The sequence below is a fragment of the Takifugu flavidus genome, chromosome 7 (assembly GCF_003711565.1).
Source record: "Takifugu flavidus isolate HTHZ2018 chromosome 7, ASM371156v2, whole genome shotgun sequence".
Taxonomy (NCBI): Eukaryota; Metazoa; Chordata; class Actinopteri; order Tetraodontiformes; family Tetraodontidae; genus Takifugu; species Takifugu flavidus.
The window spans coordinates 13,131,328-13,150,642 of record NC_079526.1 but is presented as its reverse complement, the minus strand read 5'-3'; the positions used below and the strand labels follow the sequence as shown (position 1 = coordinate 13,150,642).

Sequence of the window (19,315 nt, the reverse complement as noted above, 5' to 3'; positions counted from 1 at the left end):
GATTTCCATGTCTGTGTTTGCACAGCGCAAATAATTCACAGTGCACGTTGTGTCAGGTCACTGGCCAACTGAGACCAAACAAAGTTCATTTTTATGAAGTTAGGAGCTCGACGTTCCTCCCAGAAACTCTCTTCCTAGTTCAGATACCGCGGTTGTCCTGTTATGTTGTGCATCGGCCATACCATAACACCATGCGCACCTCAGACATGCACGTTGCGGAGCTTTGTGATCACTTCTCTATCACGTCTCATCAGCTTTGCTTCCATCCTGTATTGACACAACACAAGCTCTTGATTTCATTTTTAACTTCCCAATCCTGTCCAGTAAAGAGGTGTGTGTATCATTGTTGTGTACTTGTCCGTGTGTGGCGTGTCTGTCCGTGTTTGATTATGGGTCAGGGGAGGCCGGGGGCCCGCAGTGGCCCAGGCGGCTTCAGGCCTCTCAGGTTTCAGAGCTCAGCATTCCTCGCTGGTCGCTACATAGCTGTGAAAACCGCAAAGCAGCTCCATCAACAAACACTGGAGGCACTGGGGAGGGACGCGGACCTGTGGCTGATCAACAGATCTCTCTCTCTCTCTATTGCTCTCTCTCTATCGCTCTCACTCTCTATCTCTATCTCTCTATCTCTCTCTCTATCGCTCTCACTCTCTATCTCTATCTCTCTATCTCTCTCTCTATCGCTCTCTATCTCTCTATCTCTCTCTCTATCTCTCTACGTGACACTCCTGGACGGCTTCAGAAGGGCCTGAGACGTGTCTCCTTCCTGTACTGCTTCATTTTTTAAGCTTTGTTTTGAAAGCAGATGCTGCTCCACTTTTGTGCCTGTTTGCCAGTTCTGGGTCTCAGAGTCCTGCCGGTGCGGAACACTGGACGGACCGGACTCGGGTTTGAGTTTAACAGCTGACTGGTTAATTGTGCGGTTGTGCTTCCTCATGATTGGAGCTTTAGTCAGACATTGATGATCATCACTAGTGTTTATCCACCATTACATGTCATAGGTGTTGGTTAATAGATGGTAACGACATTATAGAGTTAAAATAATAATCTGAATGGCGGCATTGAAATTAATAGCATGGTTGGGTGTTAGAATTATGACATAATTTGCGATGTGTGAATTTCTAATTGGGGATAATGAGAGTGTCAGAAATAGAACTGGGATGTCCCAGTCCTGCAGGGTGGTTAAAGTGTTACTGCTGAGTGGTCGTTAATTGATAAGTTTGAGTAATGAACCTACTTAAAAAAGTGCCATTATTGTAATTAAAGCAGATATATTAAATATACAACTTCACAAAAGACAACAGCTATGTGATAAAAGCTCATTTCAGCTTAAAAAAAAGGTCTAAATGGGAGGCATCAGTAAATGCAGGTGAGTTGTGTGGACGTTAATAACTCTGTTATAACAGGAACCATCTGAAATTCATTCATTATTCAGTTTCTGAATTAATGCTCTGAGTTAAAATGGTGCTCTTAGATTAATTAGGCTAGTGTTTTTATTTTTTTTATTTTTCAGTCATCACATTTGATTTTTAGTGAAGTTAAAAGAATATTTAATGAGACTTTAATGTACAACACATGAATAATTTGAATCCAGCTGATTAAATAAGCTTTTCTAGACGAGAGCTTTTAATTTAGAGCGCCGTGCTTGGCGGGTTAATTAGCGACTTGTTACTGATTGGCAGCTTTTTAAAAAACGGTTTTTAGGTCGCGTTTCTTTTTCTGCATCAGGACTGAGAGACGGAAGCGTTATTTTAGTAAATAACATCCTTCAGATAAGTCGCTGGTGTGTGTGCATTCTGGTGCATTCTGGGTAACTGCAGGTTAAGGTGTACGAGGGAAACGGAAGCAGGTGTTTAAAGCTTTGTGTGCAGCGAGACTCCGTACACACCGGTCCTCTCTGTGTCTGGAAGTGTGTGTTTTGGCAGTGTGTGTACATCAGGAATTAAGAACAGAGGGGGGCTGAGCAGATGGGCCCCGTGAGGCACCTGTGGATGGTGTGTACATATTTACTGCTTGATTTCTGACTCTGTCTTCTCTCTGTGGACCCGGAGCAGAGAAAAATGATCTCCAAACTTCCAAATTTGCATAAAAATACAAAAAGAAAGTGTTAACGGTGTCATATTGTGTTTCTGGGTGGTTTTGGGGGTTTTGAGGGAACTAATTCAGCCGCCCGTCGGCCACATGCCCGGCAGATGGAGGTGTTTTTTAGCTCTTATCCTGCCCCCTGGAAGCCAAAGCAAATAGTTTTATCCTGTTGTGGTTTTCAGGTCGGGATGTTTTCTCATCTCTGCCTGCTTTTCTGTCTCCACACAGAGAATTTTCAACTCATTTGTGTACACGGAGAAGACGTCAAATGGAGAGACGGAAGTGCAGCAGGTGAGTAACAAAGGCCCCGACTCTGTGTGTGTGTGTGTGTGTGTGTGTGTGTGTCTGTGTGTGTGTGTCTGTGTGTGGCTGTGTGTGGCTGTGTCTGTGTCTGTGTCTGTGTGTGTGTGTGTGTGTGTGTGTGTGTGTGTGTGTGTGTGTGGAGTCTCTTCACTAATGGCTGAATCAAACACTCGCCATCAGAGGAAAAGGGAGATTTATTAAAATTCTGTTGCTGTTGTCTCGTTGGCCTTGAAGGTTCCCCATCTGGTTTCCTTCTTGTTAGTGCGCTCTCACACTCTCTGTCTCACACTCTCTGTCTCACACTCTCTGTCTCACTCTCTGTCTCACATTCTCTGTCTCTCTCACTCTCTGTCTCACTCTCTGTCTCACATTCTCTCTCACTCTCTGTCTCACATTCTCTGTCTCACTCTCTGTCTCACATTCTCTGTCTCACTCCCTGTCACATTCTCTGTCTCACTCTCTGTCTCACATTCTCTGTCTCTCTCACTCTCTGTCTCACTCTCTGTCTCACACTCTCTGTCTCACATTCTCTGTCTCACTCTCTGTCTCACACTCTCTGTCTCACATTCTCTGTCTCACTCTCTGTCTCACCCTCTCCTCCCTTCTCCTCAGTAGAAGCGTGCACGGGTGTAGGCAGGAGAATGAGAGGCTTGAAGGAGAGGTGCCATTTGAGCTCGAAAGATTTAATTTCATCCAAATTATTTGTGTTCGGTATTTTGAAACAACATTTTGTGTGTGTGTGTGTGTGTGTGTGTGTGTGTGTGCTTACATAAAAGGGGTCTTGGAAGAGCGATGGTAAACACCAGAGTGGTAAACAGCCACCAGCAAGAACAGAAAGGCTGATGTTTGCACATCTCCTGTGATTATGTTGTGGTGTGTGTGTGTGTGTGGTGTGTGTGTGTGTGTGCGTGAGAGATATAGCCATTCTCACCTTGCAGGTATTTACTGTTGGTGACTCACATCCCTCATCTCATGTGTTTTCCTCACTAATTGACACAGAAAGCCACGTGCACACGCCTCGCCGTGCTTCCTGCTTATGAAATGTGAAAATAATCCCGACCTGTTGTGCAGGTCTCACTACATTAAACACGCTCTCTGGAAGCATTTGCTTTCAGCGCCGATTCAGAGGGGACTATAAGGTTAGAAAAGCCCTCCCAGGGTGTGTTAATAAAGACTAAAGAACCAACGTTCAGGTCCCGGGTCAGTTCTGTTCTCCTGAGTCGGGCCTGAGTTTTACTGGAAGATTTTAGATTACCCACTGCTCAGAAATAGAATCCGTTCCAGATGACAGCGAATAATCCAGAGGAAGTTTTTAATCAATCACGTTGGGAAGGCGTCAGAAGGTGAGTGGAAACCCAAATCAGGAACCCACTGAGGATGGGAAGCTGATCCTGATGGGACGCGGTTTCCTGATCGCTGAACGGGCTCCGGCGCCGCTCTAGCTGCACTTAATCTGAGTCAGCTCTGGGGAGCGGGCCAACCTGTTAGAAGCATCTCTACCTTCATCTGCTGGCAGCCACATGAGGCTGAGCATGGTCCTGCACCACCCAAGGGCCCAATAGGACCTATGAGCTCATCCTGGTGTGTAACAGAATTCAGCGTTAGCTAGCAGGTCTGTGCTGCCCTCCCCAGACCACCAAATGGGGCATACTGGAGGACGTTCTCCACGGCCGCTCCACGCTGGGGTGATTGGGGGTGTGTGTTATTTTTAGCAGTGAGCTTTTGACGGACAGGGAGGCGACGTGCGCCAACAATTGTGAGGCAAAGTCGAGGAGGGAGAGGGAGGAGAGACGAGGCGTGCAGAGAAGAGAGAAGTTTCTCTTTTAGATATCTATTATTCAGAGATCTGCAGACAGCCGTCACATCTCTGCTGGCGTCTCCATCATGAATTTATTCCGCTTGTTTTTCCTTCTGATTCGTGGCGTTAGCGATGCCGCTGGCTGCTCCCAGGCTCTCCCGCTAATTTAAATTGCTGCCAACACGCTTCGCTCTGACATGCGTCACGGCAGAAATCGGCAGTCCCTTTTGTGGGCCCCTGCCTCGGCTCTGCCATCCAGCGAGGACCTTCAAGGACCTGACGACTCGGAGATGCCGAAAATAAGAAACCCGTGATTCTGAGCTCACGTCATTGACGTTTCCTCGTGTTTTCCTGACACTTCTGGTTCAAACACGTCCGGCTGAATGACATCAGCGGTGAAACCGGCTGTTGGGTCGGGTGGTGACGACAGGAGAAGGCGCCGCACCACCAACGTAACAGATTAATGCAGCTGACTGAGGATGCAGAAGCATCGCGCCACTGCTCACGCACGAACCAGGAAGTGGCTTCGGTGACGTGTGACCTGCTGTTTTGGCCGGAGTGATGAAACCGCCTGGAAACTATGATAATTGTTCAAACCCCTGCTCTCAATTCACGTGGGAATTCACAGCAACGGCTGTGGCACCACGGTCTGAATTGCAGGTTTCCTGATTGTCCAAACCTCAGCCAGCGCCCCCCCCCCCCCCTTAACCCTCTCTGGTATTTTAAAGCACGTCGAGGTTTCGCCCTAATCGCTTCTGGCAGACTGGGAAACCTCAAAACTCCACAGTGTGAGACGCGGGAGCGCGCCCGCCGGACGGCCTTCCACGGGCAGCGGCAGACCCTGGATCCGTTTGGAGGGTTCCGAGTGGCGAGGAGTTCCTGGTTTCCATCCTCACCCCCCTTCTGTGCTGCTAGTGAACCCCATGCTGCCATGTGTGATGTGCTGTGTGTTTTCAGTGCTAATGCTGCTCCTTTTTGTGGTGTTTTGGATGTGGTGCACGAGCGGTCAGTACAACCCCGTTGCTAACGTCGGTGGCCAATTTTTTTCCACTCTCCACCATTTATTGGTCCCCGAGCAAAGCCAGAAAGTTGTAAATTCCAGTTTTCTCAAGGTTACAACAATGGCGCTATTCCACAAGTCATGAGCCAACTATCAGATCATGGGATGGATTTTGAGTTAAGAAGAAGATCTGTTACAGATTAAATACATGTGATGTTTCAGATTAAGTGGATTTCACTTGCTAACAGATCCCCACCAACATCCTTTAAGGTGAAAGAAAAAGCTGGAACCTGCTGCGGAGAGCCGGGTGTGTGCTGCTTATTAGCGCCCCCCCCAGGAGGCTGCCGCAGAGCTGCTTATTAGTTACCCCAAAAGAGCCAAAACCCTCATTTGAAAGAGCAATGTGTGCTCAACCAGACCAGGGACGTACAGACAGTCTCAGCTGTGGAACAAAGTAGTTGCCTTGTTTTGGTCTAAAAGTGGTTATTTTATCCTCCTCGGAGGTTTGAATATGGCTAAAATTGTGCCGAAGTGTTGCTGTGCCAAGCTAGCGCTAACGTTAATTAACATTGCAAACGATAGTACCGCTATAAATTATTCAGAAACCTGAAAATTGCATTAGAGGATTAAAGATTCGATATGAATTTAGATTTTTAGACAAGATTAAGATGTACTTTATTCATCCCCGTGGGGAAATTGAATAATAGGAGGAGGGGATGTTGGTAGACTCTGTTGGTAACTAGTGAAGAAGCTGTCAAGACATTACCAACAGTCCCAAATTAGTTCCTAAAGATTCCTTGAGTCTAAACGCTGCATCCATCCTGGGAAATGGGAAAGTGTTTCCTGGTTATTCTTTCCCCAGATTACTCATCCACCCGCCCTGTCTGTGCTTCTGTGTTTATGCAGCTGGCCAAGAAGATTCGGGAAAAGTTCAACCGCTACCTGGACGTGGTGAACCGGAACAAACAGGTGGTGGAGGCCTCGTACACGGCTCACCTCACCTCTCCGCTCACCGCCATCCAGGACTGCTGCTTCATCCCTGCGTCCATGATGGAGTGAGTCTTCTCCCATACATACACATACGCACCAATAATGTCGCTGCAGGAGTGTTTAACGAGCGCAGAGATGTGATTGATCAGTGGGTTGATTAAGAAAATGACAATATTATCACAATAAAAGCAATTAGCTGCGTTCCTGTTAGCTAGCTTAGCATTTAGAACTGATGCTTGCCGATATATTGGTGCAAGTCAGCGGCGCGTAAATACATGTGATTTTTGAGCCAGTCATTGTGTCCAGTGGGTGTCGAAGCAGAACTCGGGTATGGGGGGGGGGGGGGGGGGGCAGCTTTCAGTTCTAATCTACAGTGCCGCAGCTGTCTGTACTCGTCCCCCTCTTCTCTCCATTTCTGCCTCCCTCTTTATCAGCCCGCGCGAGCGGTCGATGTCCTCTGAAGCTCTTCACGCCGCAGACTTCACAGGATGCGGGGGCTGTGTCAAGGTCACCCGACCAGAATAGTGCACGTGACATATTTCACACGCGACTCGCTCAACAGTTGTTTATGCTCCTCGGTCGCCCGAACGGGGCTTCGATTTGCAGCAAAAGGAACGTTTGGTGCAGACGTTGCTCACGGGTGAAAGCGGATTAGGCGAGAAGAGAAGAGTCGATGATTCGGGGGGAATGAAACCGTGTCGGTGGTGGGGGAGGACATACCAAACCCAAGATGGCTCTGACAGATCTCTGAACTTCAAAGAATCATCCTCAGGGGACGGAAACCGCACGGCACTATTGCCCCCCCCCCATTCAGTGTTTCATGTGGGATCGTGACATCAGCAGCACCGAGCAGAACAATCGGATCTGTTTTCCTAATAATTGTTCATCAGAGAAGATGAGGAGGCTTCGCTGTGCGTCAGCAGGGGTGGAGATTTTCACGACTTTGTGTCTAAAAATAAAGAGAACCCGCTTTTGAATGCTAAGAAAGTGATTATTGCCCGTTCCTCCTTTATAGGCTGCTTAATTTGGCCAATATTGACTTATTGCACAACTTTTAGCTTTGGCCTTTGGTGCAGACACGATGATTTACAGTCGTTAAGTAAATGGGAATGACAGACAGAGAAGTTGGGCAAACTATCCACCCAAATCTGAAGTTCAGCAGACTGGAGGCCGCTTCCGGACGTCCTTTATTCGTCTCTAGCATCAGCTGCTCGTCGGGGTCTCGGTCAGGTCAGCCGGTTTAAAGGGGGATCAGATGATTCACAGGGTGTCCATGTCTGCTAGGTGTCAGGCTAACAGGCTATCATTCACTCAGAGGCCACCGGGGGCAGCGCTTAGTGCCCACTGGTATGCTTTAATCACCAGTCTGTCTCAATGGCAGCCTGTACCCAGAAATAGCCAATAAATGTGGGTCGCAGCTCAAAAGCGTGCGCCTCTGTGAGAGTAGCGTAATATTTTTAACATGCTCTCCAGGTGCTCATTTTAACGGTTCCACCGTCGCCGATTTGGTAAAAAAAAAAAGTGGCAAGTGTGCTTTGGAGCAACACAGATGGAGTTTAATGGTGTCACAGTTCAAGAAGAGACAACCTGTAAATGGCGCGCGCTAGGAAAATGTTATTCATGTGATCCAGAGTTGTTCCGAGTGGGAACAAAAACACCGGTGGTGGAGGACAGATGGGTGGTGGGATATTGTAAATGTTTGCCGGGTCTGATTCTTTCATTTCTTTTGTGTCAGAAGAACGATGTTTTCCATTTTAGCACATTTAGCTCCAACGCCGCTGTACAGTTGTATCATATGAGGGTCAGTATTCCAGAATTCCTAACAGCGTCGACGCTGTTGGGCTACTTTGGAGCTCCCCTTTCGTAGGAGCGATTCTCACCGTCTGAGCCCCTGGAAGAGGTCCAGACCAGAGCAAGTGTGTGTGTGTGTGTGTGTGTGCGGAGCAGAACCAGGAGCTCCACATTAACCCAATGTTGTGGTTAATGACCTCTGAGGAGACGGGAAAATACCAGGAGACCTTCAGAGAACTTGAGCGGGGCTTAAATCTGTTTTCCCTCTCTTAGCCGCCTTTACCTACATCTGCCTCCTCATTCCTTCTTTTTCCTTCCATCTTTCCTCTATTGCTCCTTCCTGCTTCCTCCCATCCTGCTAGTGTTTCCTCTCTCCTCCAGTCCGTTGATTATGCATCCAATGGTCGACCTTCTTCCCAATACTCCAGGACCGCTGAGCTCTTCGATGTGGACCCAACACTCACAGCTGAGACCGTATTAAATGGTGCCCGTGTTTTCTTACTGCATCTAATGAATCTGTGCATGAAATATGATCCTGTTTGACACATCTTCAGGACACGGATACAGAATTCAATCATTCCCGAGTCGTCTTTAAGCTCTTCTCAGTTCCCACTAGCATGTTTCCTGCTGTAGCTGCTGCTCTTCTCTGGGGGGGGTCCTCCGTCCATTGAAGCCTGCACCACAGCAAGCCCCTTCAGAGTCATTGTACTCGCCGGGCGTCTTCAGAGATGCGCGATAGCTCGTTCTCCTATTGCGGGTTTGGCTTTTCTCCCCAGTGTGTGCTAGCTAGCGCCAGCAGGAGCGGCTTTGTTTGCGCGGCGTCCAAAAACTGCGGGAATGTGTGCGTCTGCCTGGTTCAGGTCGAAGCGAGTCGATTTGAACGATGCTAATGATAGCGCTGCCGTATAGTTTTCAACATTTGTCTTTTAATCACTGCAGAGACAAAGGTCCCATTTGGCAGTTATGGTAATCAAATGCGACAATGCATTATTAATAACGTACATATTCAGAAGAGGAATCGTTTAAATGCATTCGTTTTGGAGGATTTGCCGCTGTTCCTTATGTAAATCCAGCCGGTGGTTGTTTTGCTGCATCCGTCTGCTGAGTCTATATTTTCAGGCGCCCATTAAGATGTCCGATCAGCCTCCGCCCCCCCTCCCCTGCTCTCATAAGCTCCTACGGTTTTTGATGTGAAATTCAAAGCGGCTGCAAATGTATTTTTTATCTGGCGCTCATTGTGCCGCGCGTGCTGCCCAGCGCTTGTATGCAGAGCGTGCTGAAGGAGAATGGTAATGACTTTAGCCTTGTGGGACCGGGAGTGAATGGAGTTCAAACGCAGCCTGTACATCAGAGCACCTGTCAATCACAGCCGGCCCAGCGCCAGCGCCACGAGCGGGGGTGTGTGTGTGTGTCTGCGTGTGTGTTTGTGTGCTCATGAAGGTGTGTGTGTGATGGGGCGGGGCCACTCGGAGGAAGGGAAGGATCAAAAGCTCGAGGATAAACATGTGTCTGACCACCTTTTAAGATGAAAACTGTTTAAGATAAGGTGATTATTTTTGGCCCTTAAGCTCCTCCATAGCTGACCTGATTGAGCATTCAGCACCCACCCCCCCACTCTGTTCCCACCCTGCTAATCCATCATTTCCTGTTTACTCATATATGTTTTTGGTCCATCAACCCCTCAAACGTTGCCTGTCTGTCTGCGTTTAGGTTTGATGGGAACTTCAACGCCAACGTCTCCAAGACCATCTGCTGCGACAGACTCTCCCCCACCGTCAGCAGCCGAGCTTTCAACCCCGGACGGGATCTCAACTCAGGTTTGTGGCACAAACCAGCTCGCTTTTACTTCCTTTTCCTCTTTTTTTCCCCCCTCCTGATATGTGTTCACTATGTTTTACTGTGCTCTTCTTTAATGTCTGTCCACTGGTGCATTCAGGGTGCTTCAGTGACAGCTCTTTATTGTTCCCATCTCTCCCATAATGCATTTCTCAGGCACATCCTTCATCACTACCACCTGAATATGACGCGTTCCCCTGCCGCAGAAGTCGGCCTGTGTTTGATTAGAAAACAGAAAACAGCCTTATCTGGAATAAAGTCCAACTTTCCCCTGCTGTGATTTCCTGTCCGGCTGCCATTGCTGGCCTCTTGATGCGAAGCTTTTGTTCTTCTCACAGGCTCCATTTCCCAGAATAATGCACCGCTTTCAGTGAATTTCCCGCAGAAACTCTCTTTTTTCAGTCGCACGTTGTAAAAGCTGTAATTCCCTTCAGGAATTTGCTTTTGGGAGAAAGAAACGAATCATTTCTGTGAGCTTTACGAGCCAAAGACGAACCCTCGTCCCTCGATATTTGCTGTGGAAACCACGTGTGAATATATAACAGTCACATTTCGTGCCAGATAAATCATATGAACCAATAAAACAAGGCAAGTTTAGACTTTAAAGCGTGATTGCAGGCTGAATTATTAATGGATGTTGTAATCTCAGAAGAACGTCCTGCTCTGAGACGTGCACAAGCCCCCAGTGAAACGCATCATTAAGGGCTTATTTCTCCCCTCTTTGACTGTTTTTACTGTATTTTTGTTTGTATTTGGCTTACGTATGTGTTCAGAGGACACTTTTCCTCTTTATCGTGCGTATTTTACATTAATTGGCCCGCGCTTTTCGTCGACAGTGAAGTTCCTGTTCTCCTTCCAACCCCTTTGATTGTCCTCCCATTACTCCGTTACCAAGGCAACGTGCTCTTCTCTCTGTAAACCTTTCAAAATGACTTCCATTCATAAAACATTGTGTTGAATTTTATTTCGCTCACAAACCGGCCCCCCCCTCCGCTCCCATCTCCCCGTCCCACACACTCGGCCCTCCTTGACCTGCGATTTCCCAGCGTATTCATTCTCTCCCATTTGTCTCGGGCCAGTCTAAACAAGCTGTTTCGGTGGGACAAGTGGGAGGGAGGGAGGGAAGGAGGGAGGAGTGGAGAGTGTGATGGACGATGGAGGGAGAGAATAATGAATGAAGGGTTAGTAAAGAAGAGAGGAGAGCTGCTCCAAATGGAGGTATTGAGGTGGGGTGACGGTTGGAGGACTTCCCTCGCCTCTCCTCATCTGTGCCTCGTCCCCTTCAGCTTTTTGGAGCAATTTAAAGATGTGGAATCACCTGAGGACGTAACCGAAAACACCGTTTTGAAGGTGTTATAGCGATTGAAACTCGACCTTGGGTCGCGAGGCGTGATGCGTTCAGGGACGTTGTACAGCGTAAAACAGACATCGGCCTGAATGGAGACGCACGACCTGGATGTTTAGGTAAAAATGTACTGAAGGAATAACCAGCCAGGGTCTACTTGGAGGAAATGGGGTTCTTTCGGGTGCCAGTTCTTGACGTGTCCATTTGTTTGAGGGGGAAACGTAAACATGTGTGGCGGAGGGGAGTATTGTAGTTGACGTGTGTATAGAGCCCTTCTTCTCTCTCAAGTCGCCTGAGTTGTTCCTGTTTACGTGATCCTCACAGACAGATGGAGCAACGGAGCGGTGATGGTGGAAGGAGATGTAAACGATGTGCAGTTGACGCCTTCCACTCCCGGACTCCCTCGTTAGTTGATATTACGACCTGGGAAACGTTAAAACCGACTCTTCACAAGCGTGTAGTCCCAAGCCAGCAGGACTCTCGAGGCACGGCTCTGTAGAAGAACGGGCTTTGGCATATTCAGCAGATAGCAAAGCAGAAATGTAAATCCTGGCTTCATTTCCACAACGGAGGGCTTCTTCTCCCTCTTCCTGGTGCCACATCCATAGTTCACGTTTGTATTTCTGCCCCTCCACGTCGGTCCTTCTTGTGGGAGGCCGTCTTGTGTTGCAGTGAACAGAAAAAGGAAGTCGCTGGCTTTGAGACTCGATGACCTTATGAAAGAAAAATCTGTTGGTGTTGAGCAAACAGGCCTACTTGGGTTTGTTGTTCCTGCAGCGCCTGTGTTGCTGTTATTCCAGCCTTCCCTGCAGACCCCGGACGTGAGTGAAGGAAGGGTTCCGAACTTTCGGCTCCTCCTTTGTCTTCTCGGTTAGTTTTGCAGGCTGCTGTTATCACACTGTTGCTGCTGATTGCGGTGAAAAGGAAGAGCGATCCAAGTTTACGCGATGGTCCCGTCCCTCTTTGGCCCGAGGCCTACCTCCTTCTGTGTGCAGGTTCCAATCATGCGGCTTTGCGTACAGTGCTTCTTCCCAGTTCTCGCTGGAAGCGGTCCAGTCGGCCACGATGACGAATGTTCCAGAGCTCTTCGTTTTTCATTCTTTAAGGTTCTGCTTTCACTTGCAGCAGCCCACAGTTGGAAACCTGTCAGAGGTCCTGCTGGAAATACCCCTTCCAGTTTAGACAAGTGCTGTGTGAGTGGATGGATGTGGCGGCAGATATTGGTCATGGAAACCAGTCAGCTGGTTTCAATATCTGCCTATGGAATATATAGGAAGGGTCTTCACCCTTCCTTGGTCCTCCTTTCTCAGGTTTCCCCCCTGTTTGTCTGCTCCTTGTTGTTCTCTCCACATTCCGCTGCTACTCATCCCTGATTTTTAACGTGTTGCGCCCTTTTTTCTCTGCAGTTCTGGCAGACAATCTGAAGTCCAACCCAGGAATAAAGTGGCAGTACTTCAGCTCTGAAGAGGGCATCTTTACGGTCTTCCCGGCCCACAAGTTCCAGTGTAAGGGAACGTACGAGCACCGCAGCAGGTAACGACACGTTCTCTGCCCACGTTAGGATTAGGAGTCCAGTTTAAGGTTTAATTCAATATGAAATGAGGATTTAGCCTAAAGCTAGCCAACAGGCTAGTTACTGTACAGTGTCCTCCTCCTCCCCCACTCCTCTCCTTCATCCCTGCTGCCCTCACACGCCCCATCCACACGTGCCCTTGGCAGGAATGCGGCTCCGTACGGACGAAGCCGCTTGGAATTTTACACCTCCAGTGTTGCCGGGTTTATTTATTTTCTTTTCGTGACCGCGGCGAAAAGGCATCGCTGTCTCTGGAGTCTATTTGGATTCTTGTCTAGCCTCGACAATTTGTCACTTCTTTCTACTTTATGTTCAAATTGGCGTATAGCCACTGGAAACATTTCCATTTCTTTATTTACTCCTTTGTCTCCATGTCCAGAAAGACCAGACGGTCCCTCTGATCACACTGCATATCTGCATTAAGACATATATAAAGTATAGAAGGCAGCACCAGGCCAAGAGTGAGCTCAGTCCTGTTCAATGATGTCACTGTTTTTCTTTTCTGAGGTATCTATAAAGTAAATATTATGCACTTTTATGCCCCGACTGACGGTAAAAGACACTAAAAGCTGTTGGGAAAAAGAAAAGGCCTTTTGTAGGATTCCTATAGCGGGAATTCTGTACACGGCTTTAGCTGGATAACAGCAATGACAGCGTGACGTGAAGAAAATGTCGAGCAACTGCCAAAACTAACAGTAAGGGGGGCGGGGGGTCTCTGAGGAAAAGTGGAGCTGAGTGAAGAGAAAAGCCAGAGAAAAGGTTAAGAAAAGACAAAATGGCTGAGACAGATCTAGGTGAAGACTTGAAAGGATCTGTAGTGTTTGAAGGCCTGTTGATGACGCTTGTTTGTGCCTGCAGGCCCGTGTACGTGTCAGCCGTGCGTCCTCAGTCCAAACACATCGTGGTGATGGTGGATCACGGAGCGTCTGTGACCGACACCCAGCTTCAGATTGCCCGAGACTCGGCTCTGATCATCCTTAACGCCATAGATGAGCACGACAAGGTTTGTCGTGGGGGCGGCGGCCTTTTTCCCCCCACATCAGGGGAGGTGAGGACGCCATGGATGTAACGGTGTCGCTCCTGCTCCTCCTCCCGCAGGTCTCGGTCCTGTCGGTGGCAGATGCGGTCCGCTCCTGTTCTCTGGACCAGTGCTACAAGAGTCTGCTCTCCCCGGCCACCAGCGAGACCAAGAGGAAAATGACCACCTTCATCTCCAACATCAAAGCCTCCGATGGAGCCACGCAGCACGCCACGGGGTTCCAGAAGGCCTTCCAGCTGCTCCGGAACACCAGCAGTCTCTCCAAACAGAGCGCCAGTAAGGAAATTCTAAACAGCGGATGGTTCTGTCATGGATTTGGGGAGCTGAAGGCGAGCGTTGTCTTTCAGCCACCGACATGGTGATCATCTACCTGTCGTCGGGCGTCACCTCCAGAGAGTCTTCAGAGCAGGAGAAGAGGGCGACGCTCAGCGTGGTCAGAGAGGAGAACCGGCATCTCAACAACTCCGTCATGATCCTCACCTACGCTCTCATGAATGGTACGTCCCCCCCACAAATTTCTATTTGCCCCCATCTGCCACACACTTTAGGAGCACTTGATGAATGTTTGAACTTAAACATCAAAATGATTATTATTTCTGCTGCGGCGCTTCCTTTTGTGTTTCTGGAAGAGAAGACTTTGGGTTAGAGAGGTGCTCTGAAACCTCAAAGGATCTTTTTTCCCTCCTTTTTCCAGCCCGTGTTGTCTGTTTTTGTGCTGTCCTTGTCCATCTATCTGCATCTTTAACCTCCTCCATATACAAGCACACACACACAGGCACACATAGTCTCACATGCATTAGTCCACCATTATTACAAATTATTTTTTTGTGTCTGAAAATGGAAATGAGGTACATCTAAAAGACGAGAGAGAGCACGACTTCAAAGGCTGCTTTCCCCTTGTGAGTGTGTGTGTGCGCGCGTGTGTGTGCGCGTGTGAGACTGACAGAGGACCTTGGCTGCTTAAAAGAGGTTCATGATGAAAAGGATGCAGAAATCTATCAACCTTTGAGTTTATTTGCATTGCATATTCAGAAAAAAACGTTTGTTTTCTTCCTGCTGCTGTTGCACACAGCTGTGTGTGTCCGTGCTCACCTTTGTGTCGATGCTATTTTATTCAGTTATATAAATTGTTTTGCTTGCACATATAAATTATACATATTATTCAGCCATATATGTAGTATTCCAGTTCTTCATGGTGGTTTTGCATCAATCGTCTGGATCCTTTCGGGATATTTACTCCTCGGGTTAATTAATGAGACGGATTCTGCCGTCAACACTTGACGTTGTCGCCCATGACGACGTGCGCGGCCTCACACCGAGATGGCGAGCAGAGCAGATCTGTGGCTTTAAAGGGGGATTGCGGTGTAATCCAGCCAGTTACTGTATACTGGCAGACACCCTCCGCCTCTAACCTCTCCTCACGTCGCGAGATGCCAAACGCTCCAGGTGACAGCTGCGATAGCCGTAGTTATCCGTTCTCCTACGAGTCGCCGTATCTGCTGTGCAAATGCGCATTAACGTCTCAGCGGCATATTTTCTTTGATGGGATGAAGGGTTTATTCGTGCCTCGACCCCCTAAACTGTCTCAGATGACGTTTGTCTTTGGCAGAGCATTGGGATCGTGCTTATAAAAGTTAGAACGACGCGGGTTTACAAGTCATGACCTGGATTAGGAAGCATCTGCCGCTGACGCCAGAAATCCGCGGTGTATCTGAGAGTATAGTCTTTGATTAGCGATGGTTAAATTCAGGTCTAGGTAGAGGAAAAGTCGTGTCCTGTTTTTGCAAAAGAATTGATCTTTTTGTGCTCCTCCCACTCTTCCTGCCTCTTTTCTGTCTTTCAACAGGACCTTTCCCAACCCCGTTTGATAAAACCAATTTTCCTCATTCAAACTCATCAATATCCTAATTTTAATTTCTCCCCACTTACCTCCAGAGGGGGTCACCGGTCTGAAGGAGTTGGCCTTCCTGAGGGATCTGGCGGAGCAGAATTCGGTGAAATACGGGGTCGACCGCTCGTCCGACAGAGACTGCTCGTCTGTGGCGTCCTCGTCGGGTTCATCGGGGGCTTCCATGATGCCCGTGGTGAAGGGAGGCATGATGGTGCTTAACCAGCTCAGCAACCTGGAGACCACGGTGGGACGCTTCTACATTAACCTGCCCAACCGTATGATCGATCTGGCCCGCTTCAGCCTGCCATATACTGACCCCATGGGCGACGGTGAGTGCTCTGTGTACAGGCTGGGAGATGCTAACGCTAGCTGAGCCACCAATTTAGTGAGTTTAAGTGAAACCTCCCTTACTTAACCTGAGCTGATCAAATATCCACGCCTGCTCTGATTCCAGGATTCATCATGACCGTGAGCCGGCCGTGTTACTTTGGTAACCTGCTGCTGGGCGTGGTCGGGGTGGACGTCAACCTTGCTTACATTTTGGAAGATGTCACGTATTATCAGGACTCGCTGGCTTCGTACACGTTCCTCATCGACAATAAAGGTCAGTCGGAGAGAGAAATGGCGCTGGATCGGAGCGAGCCCTCCAAGAAGTTCTGATTGTAATGTGATGTGAATACTGCTAATTGAAGCAACCCCTGTGAGTTCTTCCCGTATCAAATCACACAGTCCTAACTGCATAGAAAGGGTGTGAATTCCTGGAGGGACCGGATATCACAGTGCAGGAAAGTGCAAAGTCTTTTACAACTTGTGCTCGGCTCCAGTTACAGTTGTTACAGCTGCACTACTAAATATGGCTTCACGGGCAGCTTTTCTCTGAGTCCATCTGCAGTAAAAGCAAAAGACAAACAACCCTCAGAGGAAATCGGCTGCCCGGTTGCAGAAATTTGGGTTCTGCACCACTCTCTCATGCATATTTTTATTAGTTAGCGGCGTCAGGTTGTGTGTTTTGCAGCTCTTCCCGTAAATAAAGCGGCTGAGATTGTCTCCAACACTGGCACGTCTTCCTGACCTCTGTTGTTGATCCCTCCTCTGTTTGTTGCCACAGCGGCGGGCTCATGTCCGCTCTGGGTTTGTTTTGGCCTCTCATGAAGGGGGGGTGGGGGGCTCAGAGATGTGCTGAGCAGCAGGTTTTGGCGCCGTGTGTGTTAATGGAGAGTTTTGGACACCAGTCAACATGAATCTAAACTGAGTTTTACCCCGGAGGGTTTTTATTTTTAAAGCTAAAAATAGCAGAGGGGAGAACCTGAACAGTAAACATCTCATCACACCACAACAACCAGACGGGGGTTTTGCATCTGTGGTGCGTCGTCTGCCCGGGAGGCAGCGTCAGTTCAGTTCGCAATATGAAAGAAAATCTGTCTCAAAACAAGCTGGAACAAGACTTTTAAAAGTTTGCAGGATGTTTTGTGGAAATACTTTAGAAGGAAGCAGAGGTGAACAAGTTGAGCCGAGCCACTGTAGACGGACCTGGTTCCTCTTCTGGGGTTTGGCTGGATTCACACGCGGATTTTGTGTGTGTTTAGCTCCCACATTTCAATGAGTTTCTTTATATTTCACTCATAAAATGTTTGTGTTGCAATAAAAAGCCACCAAATTAAAAGTTATGGCTACTCCAAGATTATGAACTCTACATCCTGGTAAAGATTGACATTGAAGGAGTGTAATTCCAGTTATTACCCAGGATTTGCTTTGTCTGCTGCCAGGTAGTGTGCAGATAAATATGATTATGTAAATATTCCGCGTTTCAGCGTCTGGACTAAGATGTGTAAACTGGAAGCACGTTTGCATGTTGGTCAGACGGCATTTAATTATACGTATTTAACTGAAGTGAAAAGGAGGTTCTGTCGTTTGTGTGTGGACAACGATGCTTTGTCTAATAAGTCATTAAGATTGTGGGACTCGGCAGGTAAAAATGTCTTTAGTGGAGCTTCTTTTCCAGCAGATTAGTTGAATCTTGCGCCAAAACGTTTATTTTTATTCCTCCTTAAGTGAGTATGTGTCTGTTAGAAGTCTGCTTATTACTGCGCAGCGCTCTAGTTCACCTAAAAGCAGAGTTTCATAGGTGTAGCAACACACGCGTGATGCATCTACCCTTAAAACGCATAAACTTTAGGACCTTATCTTAGCCAGGCCCTTTGATGTCGCGCTGCGTTTAGAGGTTGTAGGAAATTCCAATACTTCTATGACGGCTTCATAATGTCTGCATTGAAATAATTACTTATGAATAAAGTCAAGTGGAGGTTGAAGGTTTTCTACCTGTGCTGTTTCTGAGCAGTGATGACTGAATGAATCTTCCTCCCAGGTTACACCTTAATGCACCCATCACTGACCCGGCCTTACCTGATGACGGAGCCCCCTCTGCACACCGACATCATCCACTACGAGAACATCCCAGGATTTCCTGCTGTCAGGCAGAACATCCTCGGGTAAGAACCGTTGAGGACCACCGGCACAAAACAAGAAGAGTTCCTCCTCCGGATTCTAATGATTTCTCTTTGACGCCATCGTCCTTCCAGCCTCCCTCTGGGGAGTCAGATCATCACCGTGCCGCTCAACTCGTCTCTGTCCTGGCACACAAACAGGCTCAGAGACGTCAGTAAAGACATGTACAACGTCAGCTATGCCTGGAAACTGGTAGGTTCACGAGATTTAAAGATTAAAAGTGTTTCCTGGTCATGATTGGGGTTAAAAACGGCTGCTCCTCTAGTGTGATGTCGCAGCAGCGCGACACATTAGAGTTAACAAGCCTCATGAATCGTGCTGCTCTGCACTTTAATGTCATTCCTGCTCTGAGCCGCGTTCTCCCCCCACTGATGAATGACAGAGGTGACCTCAGGTTATCTCCCAGCTAATTGGCTGAGTGCGGCGCATCTCGCTGCTCCCGTAGAACACCACCGTCGCCCTCGGCAACCCAGCGGAAAGATGCCAAAGTGGGAAAGTTGCGATGTGGATAAGACCCGAACGGAACCGCTCCGCCTGGCAGAAGAGAGACTTTAACAGCAGAACACTGCAGCCGTGAAGGGGGAGAGCGTTCCCATGTGAGCCCCCCCTCCGGAGGAGCTCCGTGGTCTCTGCTCCCACATTTCCAGCAGTGGCGCACCTTCCCCTGTTAGATGGTGGGATGAAGCCCAAACGGCCCAGAACCCGGTCTGGGCGTCGTGTGTGTGTGAGGTATAAATGGCAGCGGAGCGGCAGAATCATCACACCCGGCCTTTGTTTGCCTGCTGACATTTAGACATTTGGCAGGAGGGAAAATATCACACTTAATTCCGACATTTTCTCTCTCCTTCAAAGGATTCTGACCTTTAACTCTTCTTTCAAGTGCGGCCTTGGGTCCGAGCGTGTCACGTCGGACACGTGTCGAGCTGCTGAAACCTCCAGAGCCGTCAAACTGACCTCGAATGAGATCCCGAGTCCCATTCCGGACTCGATGGATCCAGAATAAGGCTCATCGAACCACAACCTGTCGTTGGGTTCTTGTTGGAGTGGTTCATTTGGGCCTGCTCGCCTCATGTGGAGGCCACGACGTGGAAGCAGCTGTTTAAGCAGACAAATGCTCCCTCACGAGACGCTCGCTAAGAGTGACGGGTGTGTGTGTGTGTGT

General features: G+C 48.4%; 1 protein-coding gene across 3 annotated transcripts in view; it reads left to right on the top strand.

Moving 5' to 3' along the window:
- cachd1 (cache domain containing 1) overlaps nt 1-19,315 on the top strand; it is a 43,635-nt gene that overhangs the window by 14,179 nt on the left and 10,141 nt on the right. For 2 of the 3 annotated variants that reach the window (XM_057038301.1, XM_057038300.1), the window contains exons 2-12: nt 2,311-2,373; nt 6,090-6,238; nt 9,675-9,781; nt 12,552-12,678; nt 13,577-13,721; nt 13,817-14,033; nt 14,105-14,254; nt 15,693-15,977; nt 16,103-16,252; nt 18,014-18,137; nt 18,228-18,345. In XM_057038301.1, coding sequence (XP_056894281.1) covers nt 2,311-2,373; nt 6,090-6,238; nt 9,675-9,781; nt 12,552-12,678; nt 13,577-13,721; nt 13,817-14,033; nt 14,105-14,254; nt 15,693-15,977; nt 16,103-16,252; nt 18,014-18,137; nt 18,228-18,345 — 1,635 coding nt within the window. Of the gene's footprint in view, nt 1-2,310; nt 2,374-6,089; nt 6,239-8,316; nt 8,449-9,674; nt 9,782-12,551; nt 12,679-13,576; nt 13,722-13,816; nt 14,034-14,104; nt 14,255-15,692; nt 15,978-16,102; nt 16,253-18,013; nt 18,138-18,227; nt 18,346-19,315 lie in introns of those variants that run through there. The other variant, XM_057038303.1, reaches the window with a different exon arrangement.